Source organism: Martes martes, assembly GCF_963455335.1.
Source record: "Martes martes genome assembly, chromosome: 9".
Lineage (NCBI taxonomy): Eukaryota > Metazoa > Chordata > Mammalia > Carnivora > Mustelidae > Martes > Martes martes.
The window spans coordinates 28185130-28197451 of NC_137896.1; the positions used below are offsets into that span (position 1 = coordinate 28185130).

Below are 12322 nucleotides of genomic sequence, written 5' to 3' on the forward strand. Positions count from 1 at the left end.
GAGGCCTCCAGGCCCTGGCTAGGGGTGACAAGGACCTGTGTTAAGCTGGCAGAGAACAAAGTGCCCAGTGCAGGTGTGTGGGGAAGGTTGGTAAGGGAAACATGTGTGGAGGAAGTTAGGGCACTTGTGTGAGTTAAGATCCTGGGCAACGATGCCGTATAACAGGAAGCTGTGCATTCCCCCCGAACATCCCTGATCCCTTGCCCCAGCTCTGCTATGAACCCTGATCTTTGACTCTAACATTGGTACCCCAAGGCCTACGAATGTTCCTTAGCATCTCGGAATCCCAGCTGCTTTCAGCAGGAACCCTGACCTGTTCTATTCCATCTATTCCACGTCGTTCACCTTTTAGGGCACCTCCCAATATCTGGTTTTGTTGGGTGTTCTGCTTTTGCTTTGATTTTGACCTAGTCTGGCCCTGGCGTTTGCAGCCCCAAGAAAGGGTCTTTAGAACCCCCCCAGGAGGCAATTACCGGCCCAGGACCCCAGGGCCTCCTAGTCTGCCTCCATACCCTGCCCAATAGTGGTCTCCCCAGGGCCCTCACTGCAGCCTGCTAATGAGGTCTGAGCCTGGTGCCTGGGTCAGCAGCCCCCCTGGGGCCCACTGCCCAAGCCAGGGCTCCAACCGAGCTGCTCACTCTGGTGCTGTCTCCCTGTTGTGTCTCCCACCGCCTTCCCTGCTGCGCCTGCCCCTCCCCGCCCCGCCCCGGAGTCATGCCCTCTAGCCCCCCGCTGGCCGCTGCCTCCTCCATGTCCCTCCCGGCCGCTGCCCCCACCACCAGCGTCTTCTCCTTCTCGCCTGTCAACATGATCTCCGCTGTCAAACAGAGGAGCGCCTTCGCCCCCGTGCTGCGCCCACCCAGCTCCCCACCCCAGGCCTGCCCGAGAGCCCACGGAGACGGACTTCCAGGTGGGTGACCTGTGCTGCCCTGCTATGTCCCGGTGGAGCGGCTAGGCTTCGGGGGCTCACTCCGTCCACATGTCACCAGAGCCACAGGCTGGTTGGCCAGGTGTCTCTGGAGGGTGTAGAGCAGGGAGTTCTGCGGGGGTCCCGGGGGTCCATCTGGATCCCAGCTCCCTGGGCCCCATCGCTTGGGGTGGTCACCACTCCGGAGACTGTCTGTTGGCCCCTTGACCAAGGAGAAGACTGGAATCCTGTTGGAGAAGGCCTGGAAACCACTCCAAGGCCCCATCCCCACCTGGTTGAGCCCAGAGCAAAGATCCTCCACTCAGAGTTGGAGAAACCCCAAAGGCTGCAGGCCTTTGACCTAGGCCTCCCAGCACGTGCAGGAGGGTAGCATGCACCCTTGTGGGGGTCTGGGTCACTTAGTGGGTGGAAGGGGACTGACTTTAGATGAGGTTTAGCCCATCTCCCACTTTCCCACTTACGGGTGTAGAACTGAGACGATGTTACCCCAACCACATGCCATTAGTGAAATGGTGGTCATTTGTCAGTTATCAGTCTCCTTCAAGTCCATATCCAACTTAGCAAAGCCTGGGCCCTAACCAGGGGTATAGAGTGAGTTAGGGAGTCACCTGCCCTCGAATAAGATGACTCTTAGGGTGGGTTCATTCATTTCAAAGGATGCACAGTCTTTTGGTTTTGGGGTTTGTTTGGGGTTTTTTTTGCCTTGTTTCCAAGTTTGGGATAATTTTTCTTAACCTGAGTGTGTCTGGAGCTTCAAATGTGAGTTTTGGGGAGCAAGGGGGCCACTGATGTCTCCCACCAGCAGAGAGAACCGGTGGGGGGCCGGGGTTTCGGCAGGGGAGGGGAGGATGGAAGTGATGAATTTTGTGGATGTCTGGGAAGGAGACACGCCCCTGCTGCATGAGGGGGGTCCATTCTCCAAGATGCTGACCTCTTTTCTGACCTGGTACTCTGTTTCCTCTCCTTGACACAGGCCCTGCGGAGGAAGCAGGGCTGGAAAGAGGAGCCCAGAGTCACCTCTTTCCAGTGAGGGAGTTAGGCAGGCAAGGGCCTGGGGCTGCACCTAAGAGGTCCGAGGGGCTCACCTCACCTAACTGTCTGCCAGGACCAGGAACAGCCCAGCACCTGCCAGGCTCTCTGTAGCTCTGTGTGCTGTCTCCAGCCCAGAGGCACATAGGCAGAGAAGGTCCCCTGGCCGCACACAGCTTATGGTTCCTGTCTTTGCTTACCACAGACCAGCCTTTTGAGGATTCCGACAAGTTCCACTCTTCAGCCCGGGGGCTTCAGGGCCTGGCATACTCCTAATCACGGTAGGTCTCCAGCTGGGCCTTGCTTCCTCCCCTGGCCCTGTGGAGACTCTGCAAAAGACGCTACCCAAGGTGGGGCCCTGGGGTCCAATTCTCTCTCCCCGGGGCCTGTCTAGACAGCTATCAGGGCCACATAGTCAGCTCCTCCTCCCCACTCCAGCGGCCCAAGCTGAACAGGCAGAGAGAAGGGGTTTCCTGTCCCCTTGCAGCCAGCCTTTTTCCAGAACCACCTCTCCCTCTCCCCACCAGGTCTGCCAGTGTTGCCCCCACTGAACCCGGACTGGAGGTTCCTCTGGGATATACACTCACGTCCTGGACAGCAGCACAGACAGACGCTGAGCCAGGGTTTCGGGCGGACATCCACCCAAAGGCCTGAACAGGCCACCCTGTGCTTGAGGCCTCCAGTCCCACAGGCTCCTCTCACCTCCCTTCCTCGGGGCTGGTCGGAAGCCTTAGCACTGTGCTGATGCTCTCGGCAGGAGAGCATCCCAGGGGGGTCCCGGGATGCTGGGCTTTCCTCACTGGGTCAGTTCCTCTGGAAGAGATGGACCTTGTGCAGACCGGACCATCAGGCGACAGGAGCAGGGGATGGGGACCGTGGGGAAGAGGACAGCTCAGGGAGAAGTGGCCTGGGGAGGTCCTGTTTGTGTCTGACCCATCTCAGCTGGCCCAGCATCCCGACCTTGCTCTAGGGCAAGGGGTGGTGCCCAGCAGCCTCCTGAGGCCTGCCCAGGCTCCCATGGAGCTTCCAATGGCTGCTCGATCCCTGCGGCTGCCCCCTCCGAGGCCCGCACACTCATGCTTGCCACATATGAATCCCACCGGGGGCTTTGGGCATGAAGTGTGCAGAAGAGGGAGTGCCAAGCCCCCTAAATGGTGGGTCTTCCTCCCAACGGCTATCTCATGGACTCTGGCCCCACTCACACATGACTCTGGCTGGCCCCATAGTACCATGGAATGGGCCTAGCTGCCACTGGCCTCACATTCTGCTCTGCTGAGGTTGGAGAAAACAGAACAATAAACACAGCTGCAGGTGGCCACCTGGCCTCTCTGGCCTGCTTCCTTGGCGTGGGTCTTCTTTTCTCAGTGGTTCTGCTGCTCTCCTGGGGCCCTTCCCAGCTGTGCCCCTGGGTGACCTTCTCACACGTTGGGCTTTTTCAACAGCCCCAGAGTTCAGCTGCACAAGGATTACTTGCCCCACATCTGCCCTCAAGGACCATTGGGGGTGGTGGGCAGGCTAGCAGGCCCAGGGCCCAGGACGTGGGCTCCACCCCAGGAGCTTAGACTGGGAGCATAGTCTGGCCACAGAGGACTCCATCCCCCAGCTGCTGTCTGGCCAGGGCCAAGGCAGGGGTTGTCAGAGGACTGCCCAGGAACGAGAACGGCACAAACAAAGCACCACTTGGTTACACAGAGGCTCAGAAAAGAGATCCATTCTGAACAAAGGTCATGGGGCCAAGGCAGGTCAGGGTAGGACGGCTTTTGGCCCTAAGGTTGCCTGTTTGAGCAGATCTCCACCACCTCCGCCCCCAGGCCTAGGCACCTTTGTCTCTCCTGTCTCAGAGTTTGGCAGGAGAGGTAGTAAAGCGGCTGGATTCTTAGGCTCATTTACCCCGCCCCCTTCTGGAATGAATTCCTGCGGTCCCCTGAGATGTATCTCCCAGATCTCAAAGGTCTGGCTGGCTGACTCTGGAAGCCACTCTTTGGACCCACTGTCCAGGGAGCCTAGCGTCCAGCTCCAGGCCTCAGGCTTTACTCTCTTCCTGGTGGTCCTCTTTGGCTCTGGCCTCTGGAAGCTCTACAGCCCATGACCATATGCCCCGGGGTCCTCTGGACAAAATACACTTGCCAAGGCAGATGGGCTGCTCATGCCCTTCAGAGGCCTGCACTGCCTTCTCTTGTGTTCTTGGTCAGTACCTGGGGATTCAGCTCACTGGGGGCCCATGACTGGGAGAGGCTTCTGTTCATCTCCATGCTCCCCTAGCCTCTCCCTCTGTTCTTGCTTCTAATCCATGTTGCAGAGTCCCAGAGCCCGCCAACCCACGCCCTGCTCCACACAGGCTCCAAGCGATTCCCATGGCCCAGGTCCCACCCAGGCTAAACACCCGAAGAACTATAATGTGCCCTGGATGCAGGAGGTAGCTGGGTCGTGGTCACACTCTGGTCCCTGGGGTGGGTCAGGTGCACAGTTGATAGAAATGGGATGTGAGATCTGTCCTCAAAGATCTCAAAACTGTCCTCAGGCCACCATCCAACTCAACACTGCCCACCGCCTCGTGCGCAGAAGGCAGGACTAAATCAGTGACTAAATGCTGGCTTTGGACTGAACTGTGTCCTCCCAAAATTCATACACTAAGCCCTAACCCCTCCCTCCATGTGGTGTTTTTGGACCTAGGACCTTTAAGGAGACGATTAAGGTTAAATAAGGTTTAGTTTAGTGTGACAGAACTAGTGTCCTTGTATGAAGAGGAAGAGACTCCAGAACCCTCTTTCTACTATGAGGGTACAGTGAGGGGTCCTTCTGTGGGCCAGAGAGAGCGTCCCCACCTGGAACTGAATCCACTGACCCCTTGATCTGGGACTTTTAACTTCCAGAACAATGAGAAAATATGTTTCTGTTCTTCAAGCCATTCAGTCTCTGGTATTTTGTTATGGCGGCCCAGGCTGACAAATACAGTGTTCTTTCCCACGTGTCTCAGTTTGGATTCCCCTAGAAGCAGAACTTGAGACAAGTTCCCTGCTGGAGAACTCTGGGAGACAGTATAGAGCACACTTCAGAGTTTCCCCACCGAGTGGCAGAGAATCTGGGGTATTGATCCTCCAGCCCTCTACAGTTGCCTGACGACTACTCCCAGGAGATGACCTCTCTGGCACTTCTGGCCCGCCCTCCCACCGCAGAGAAAAAGCCACCAATTAGGGTTTTGTTCTAGAATGTTGTGAGCAAGTACCAGAACCGAACTGTAAGTCCAAAGGGATATGGGCAAGGTGCCAAGAGCCTCTACTTCAAGCCCTTTAGAGAGAGCATCTCTCCAGAAAGTCCTCTGCCTTCCTCCCTCATATATTTTCCAGCAGAAGCAGGCTGCTGTGTTCTGCATCCTCCCCTGGGAACCTGGCAGCCCTGGACCTGGCAGCCATTGGGGCTGCATTTAACTCAGACAGGACCCACTGTGGACAGGCTCCACTGACTCAAGCAAAGGTAGACAGCAGCTTGGACAAGCCCTCCAGCTGAGTATTCTGCAGAATGCCTTCTTCCCCACCCCCAACCTATATGGGTGGGGTCCCTCTTCTTCCCCCAAAAAAATCTCCCAGAAAAATGGGAAGGGCCATGCATCAGGGGAAAGATGGTCTTTTCAATAAATGATATTGAGCCCATTGCATATTTACATGAAAAATTAAACTGGACCTCTACCTTGCACCATACACAAAAATTAATTCTGATGGGTTGTGGATCCCAATGTGAAAGCTAAAACAATAAATTTCATGCCTTTCAAGATAGACTAGAAGCCTTTTGCCAGAGTAACCTCCAAGGTTTGTTTTCCCATTGCATGATCAATTTTATTTTACTTTTTTTTTTAAAGATTTTATTCATTTCACAGACAGATCACAAGTAGGCAGAGAGGCAGGCAGAGGGTGGGGTGGGGAAGCAGGCTCCCCGCTGAGCAGAGAGGCCGATGTGGAGCTCGATCCCAGGACCCTGGATCATGACCCGAGCCGAAGGCAGAGGCTTTAACCAACTGAGCCACCCAGGCGCCCCTGCATGATCAATTTTAGAATGAGGCAAGCATTGAACATGTTTGAGGTGGTTTGAATGGACCATCGGAATATCTTTTCTCTTTCCTAAGATGACTTCTCTAAATGGGAAAAAGTTCATACATCATAGGGTCTTTCCTCCCTAGAAGACAGGCTCTTCACAATGATTCGCCTAAGCTCCTAACTCCTGAGCCTAGGGTGGCCCCCTCCTGCCTTCCTACCCACACCTATACCCTTGAGCTTCCTTCCTCTGCCACTGCTCAGTGGCAGAAACAAGACCCATCGGAAGATGGAAGGAAATGAGCCACCTCCTTGAGGCTTGAAGTCTGATGTTCACAAGAAGACCCCCAACATGAGGGTCCTAATGGGTGTGTAGCAATGACCATCCCTGTGGACTCATCTTCCTGTTACTGCCTGAACCTTCTCCTCTTCACACTCATTGTGAGATTTAAAGAAAATTGTTTTTATTTAACTAATCTCTACACCCAGTGTGGGGCTTGAACTCATGACCCCAAGATCAAGAGTCGCATGCCCTCCTGGCTGAGTCAGCCAGGCACCACCCCTCATTAGGAGATTTTTACCAGAACTTCTTAACTGAATGTAGTCTAAGGTGTCAATCTTTTCTTTATGGTTAGTGCTTCCTGTATCCTTTTAAGAAATCTTTACCTACCTACAAATCAAGAAGATACTGTTGAGTATGGTATGAGCTAGGAGTCAAGTTTAATCGTTTTTGTCTGGATAGTCACTTGGCTCAAGTCCATTTATCGAAATGACCAACTTTTACCCCCTGTACTGCAGTTGGCAACTTTGTCATGAATCAAGCACCTTTATATATATGGGTCTGTTCTGGATTCTCTGTTCTGATCCATTGGTCTTTTTTTTCTTTACACCAATACCACACTATCTTAAGTACTTGAGATTTGTAGTAAGTTTTGAAATCTAGTACGGCAAGTTGTCCAATTTCGTTCTTCATGATTATCTTGGCTACACTTGGTCCTTTGCATTTCCATATAAATGTGATAATCAGTTTATTAACTTCCATTTTTCAAAAACCTACTGAATTTTCCTTGGCATCGCATCTGTAAATTTATAGGTCAGTTAATGGAGAATTGACACCTTTAATTTACTATTTCAATCTATGGATATTGTATATTCATTTATTTCTATCTTTTAAAACTAATCTAAATAGTACTTTATAGACCTCTGTCTTATACATCTTTCATTTATTCCTCAGTATTTGGTTACTTTATGCTATTATAAATAACATTTTCTTAATTTTGCTATTTGTCATGTGTATACAATTGATTTTTGAACAATAACCTTATATTCAGCAAACTTTCTTGTTTTTTTTTTTTAAGATTTTATTTGACAGACAGAGGTCACAAGTAGACAGAGAGGCAGGCAGAGAGAGAGGAAGGGAAGCAGGCTCCCTGCTGAGCAGAGAGCCCGATGTGTGCTTGATCCCAGTACCCTGAGATCATGACCTGAGCCTAAGGCAGAGGCTTTAACCCACTGAGCCACCCAGGCACCCCTCCAGCAAACTTTCTTAACTCATTTATAGTAACACTTTATCCATAGATTATCTTGGATTTTCTTAACTACAAAGTACAATTTTATCTCTTAATTTCCAGTCCTTGTTTCTTTTTCTTGCCTAAATGCACTGACTAGACCCTTAATTCATTGTTGAATAAAAGGAGTAATAGCGGACATCTTTGTTTTGCTCCTGATCCCAAAGGCAAACTTTGGCTTTTCACCATTTCACATTTAGTTTTATAGATATCCTTTATTTCTAATTTTCTTTAAAAAATTTTAAATTCTGAATAGATGTTCAAATTTTATAAAATGCTTTTCTGCAAATATTGAGATAATCACATGACTTTCTCCATTATTTTGTTAACGTGCTGAATTACATTCATTATATGTCTAATGACAAACCATTGCACTAACTGTGTAATTACTTGTTGAATGGTAAACTCCCATCCTTTACCCAGGAGATACCATTTGTCATCAGGGAGTCCATTCTCTCTCTCCCTCCATCTCTCCCTCTCCCTTCAATCCTTCTCTCTCTCTCCTACTCTCCTAGAAGGCACTCTTGGCCCTCACCTTCCCCACTTCTCAGAAAGTTAGGCTTCTGGGAAACAAAATGCAGAGACCAGCTGACCACCCTGGTATTTCAGCCTGCCATGCTACTTTCTGGGGGCAGGGCCGCAAACTCAACAAGAACAAATGTAAATTCAAGTCTCACTAAGTCATTCTCCCTCCACTCTAACCTGCCTCTCCCCAGCTGGACTCTTGGCTCTGGGTCCCCTGTATTGGAGTTCTAGAAGGGCAATCTTGGGCCATCCGTTCCAAAGACCTGCCTCCACCTACCTCCTCAAGGGAAAGGTGGCCAAACCTTGCAGGGGAGCCAAGCGGCAGCCCTGGGGGGATGTGGTCACTCTGGGTTCAGAGCTGCCAGGACTGCCAAGGGGAATGGTGGGAGGGTTCTGAGTGCACGACCCCCCACTGGAGACAGAATGGAAGAGATTTCCTGACTCTAAAGATGTAGAAGAGGCTTCTCAGCAGGACAATAACAGAAACAAGACCTTTTTTTTTTTTTTGCACATTCTTTAGGTAATTTTATTCCTTGAGAGAGGAGGGGTCAAGTGTTTAAAAGGGGAAGGAAAAATGCCTTAGCAGGTCTGTTGTTCCTTGGGGACTGGCATCCCAGCACCTTGTCTCTTCAAAGCCTTTCCTTCCCCATCCCCTGCCAGCCTGGGAGTGAAGGCAGCTCCCGAGGCCTCCCTGGCTGTGCAGTGGGCCCCTCAGGCTGGCCTGCCAGGGCTCCGGGGAGAGGGGAAGTGTGGATTCATCCCCATGGCAAGGTTGTAAAGGGCTGTCTGGCACTGTGACGGAGGGACACTCCAAAGTTGGGCAGCCATCCCAGGAGTCCAGGAAAGCCCTCTGGCCTGGACCCCTGTCCCTGTTGCCTCTCTTGGGGTTCCGCTCACCTGGGAGCCTGGCTCCCCTCCACACATCCACCCACTCAACCAGCGTCCTAGTTGACCTTCGGGTGGTGGAGGAGGGTCTGGCCACTTTGGGGCTGGCAGGGACTTGAGCTCAGCCAGCTTTGGCTTCTGTGGTAAAAGCTGGTTTGTCTGGGGCTGCTCCCTAGGCCGTTCTTGGAGCCAGGCCCAGCAGGCCCCCTTGCCAAGATAAACTGTGGCTGGTGGGTGTAATCTGGTGGAGTGGCTGCTGAGCGGGCCCAAACTTGGCAGGCCTCTTGGTGGTGCCCTGGCCTGGTCCACAGCACAAAGTCCCACAAGGTCCCGGGGGCAGGCCAGGCCAGGCCAGGAGCAGGGACCGAGAGCCTGCTTGCTGGGCATCTCTCTGCCCTCTTTGTTGACGGAGACAGGGACATCCGCTCTCTTGGTCTCAGCCGGAAACCAAAACCTCAGAATGAAGCCTCAAGGTTGACCGAATTCCTTCAAACCTACTTCCTTGTGGGAGCAGCGGTGTAGCAGAAGATGGCGGAGAGGGGGTCGCAGGGAGCTCTAGGTGCCTGTGTGCCTGCCTGGGGGTGTGTGTGTGCAAGTGCGGGCTGCCAGAGCAGGGAAAGAACCCCCACAAGGCCTCTGCTGCTGCGGTATGAGCGGGCTATGCTGCCATTATGCCTCACGTTCACTCAGCACTTGCCACCGGCCTGTTCTCTTAGGTGGGATTCCCTGGAACGGAGCTAAAATGGGGATCTGGGAGCATGTGAAAGTCTTCCGTGGAAGAAAAGCCATGAGGGAGGCAGGACAGGGCAGGGCAAAGAGCGGAGAACGATCCCAGCAGGGAGCTCTGGAGCTTGAAGTTCACCCCAGCTGGACCAGCAGCAAGGAGAAAGCTAGAATACCTCCGGGCCAGTCAGTCCTTGGTCACAGGCTGCCAAAGCGGGACGGAGCGTGGAACCCCTGTGTCAGGCAGCTCCCAGTCGGCCAAGAGCAGTACTTGGGGAGGCCGCTGGCTATTAGCAGGGAATGGGGGCACTGGCTGCTGAGAAGGTTCTCGATGGGACAGGAAGGGCCTCCACCCTAGCCATCTCTCGTATCTCCAGAACAGGGGCTAGGCTTTTGTGGGACCACTATTTCCTGGGTGGCAAGCATGCCCCTTGTGTTTCCAGCTGGGCTGTTTGGGAGTGTCCTGGGCTGTTGACAAACAAAGGGCGGGGATCTGTGCAGGGAGATGGATGAGGCCGACAGTGCTCAGCAGCAGAGGTGGACACGTGACCAGTGGAACCTTAAGAGCAGTCACTCACTGCGGGGGTGATGGGTGGTTGTCTCCACTGGCTCTGCTGACCCAGGGCCCCAGGCTGTTGTCCCAACCCTCTTGTGCCTGTCCTTCCCCTCCCCAACCAAGTTGGGCCGTTTCCTTTCTCACCTCCCCAATCAGGTGGCCCCTCAGCGGGTCCCAGTCCCCGGACTGGGGAGGGGGAGGGCTGGCCGTCTTGCCGTCCCTCTAGTCTCCTTCCAAGACATCATCTTGGCATCAACACCTGCTTTCCTTGGGCCTTCCCTTTTCAAACCCAAGAGCCAATTTCCAAAACACAACAAAAAACACTGAGCCTGCTCTGTTCTCCCTCCGAACTGCTAAATCTGAAATGTACACAGAAAGGTAACTTTCTTTGCCCTGAAGTCAACTTTATCTGATATTAAGGTAGCCACTCCTGTAGCACCTGGCTGGCTCCCTGCCTGGAGCGTGCGCCTCTGATCTCAGGGTTGTGGGTTCGAGCCCTGTGTTGGGTGCAGAGATTACTTAAAAATAAAGTCTTTAGGGGGAAAAAAAAGCCTCTCCTACTTTCTTAATATATCCTTTTCCAGCCTTTTACTTTCAAGGTACCTATATCTTTACACTGGAAGTGAGTTTGTTACTCTCTATAGCAGTGTCCCATCTTGTAATTCACTCGGCCAATCAGCTCGGCACTTAAGTGTACTTTTCATTATGTATATTAAACTCTGATAATAAAAACAATCTTTTTGTTTGGAAAAAGGTGATGCTGTACAAGGGGAGCTGGAGGTGGGAGCAGGGAGATGGGAGTTGGGGCGCTGAATTCCTCCCAGTGATCTGAGACTGAAAGTATGAGAGGGAGACACAGAGACAGCTCAAGAAACAGAGACAACAGAACAGCCCAGCACTAGGCAGGCTTACCTAACAGGAGGCTACCTGGATGTCTTTGTGCTGAATTTACATGTTAGTAACTGCCCCATCCCTGGCCTTACAAACTCTCCTCTGGACCACAGTGGGCTGGGTGCCTGATAAATGCATTTCGGAGGTTTCTTTGCAAGCTAGGGTATAGTTAGGTGTTTTGTTGTTGTTGTTGTTGTTGTTTTTCATTTTAATTTCTTTAAGTACTCACTACACCCAACGTGGGGCTTGAACTCACGACCAGGAGATCAAGAGTTGCACGTTCCACCGAGCCAGCTAGGCATCCCAGGTACAGTTAGATTCTGCCAGTGGGTTGGAGATTACAAAGTGGCAGGAAGGGAGAAATTATTTTGCTTCAGGCTCTGGCCATGGCAAGTGGTCGCAAGTGATCACAGGTGGCCGCAGGAGGTCTGTTTCTAGGAGCAGGAGCCCAGTTTCTAGGTAAAACTCCCTTCTCTCTTTTCATCATCCAGCTCTTCCAAAACCTTTATATCCAATGTCCAGCATTACATTTTTCTCTGCTTGAAATCCCAGAGTGAGCGATTTCCCTGGCAAGACACAGGCTGACACATAATTTGCCCCTCAGTCTAAAAGAAACGAATCAAATCTTGTCATTTACCAACCCTCTCCAAAAATGGCTGTCAAAGGAAATTCAAACATGCCCAGCTGTCCTGTCTGCCTTGGCTGGTCTCTCCTGCTTGGAGCTCTGTCCATACCCCACACTTGGTTCACCTCCCATCAAACCTCCAAGAACCGTCACATCTGTTGCATCCTTGACGTCCGAGTCCCTGCTGAATGGCAGTTATTTCACACCCAAGTATGTAAGCCCATCTGTGCTCCCACAGCAACCGGCCTCCGCTTCAGCATGCCTCACACCGCACTGAACTGTCCCCTCTCTTGACTGGGAGCCCCAGGAGGTTGGGAGGGCCCAGCTTATCCTTGACTCCTTGCATGCTTGGCCCTGAGCACAGTGCCTGTGATCGGTGGATGAGCTGCTCTGGTAAGCCCTAGGTTCAGGAAGAACCCAGGCGGGATCTTCTTTCCACACCATTTCTCCAGACGTCAATCGATGAAAGCAAGCAAATACGCGAGGAATAGGATCGGGGAGAAGGGGAAACTGAGGCCAGGCCCAGTGGCAGGACCTGCGACAGAGACCACAGGAAGACTGGCT

At 52.4% G+C, this 12322-nt stretch overlaps 1 protein-coding gene across 1 annotated transcript in view; it reads left to right on the top strand.

Moving 5' to 3' along the window:
* Positions 1 to 3301, top strand: part of EBF4 (EBF family member 4) — a gene marked incomplete at its 5' end in the record, with an annotated part of 57053 nt that extends 53752 nt beyond the window's left edge. Inside the window, 3 exons of the mRNA XM_080812980.1 lie at positions 713 to 910; positions 2163 to 2238; positions 2485 to 3301. Of these exons, the coding sequence (XP_080669106.1) occupies positions 713 to 910; positions 2163 to 2233 (269 nt within the window). The 3' untranslated portion in view covers positions 2234 to 2238; positions 2485 to 3301. The remainder of the gene's footprint in view (positions 1 to 712; positions 911 to 2162; positions 2239 to 2484) is intronic.
* Positions 3302 to 12322: the final 9021 nt, after the last annotated feature.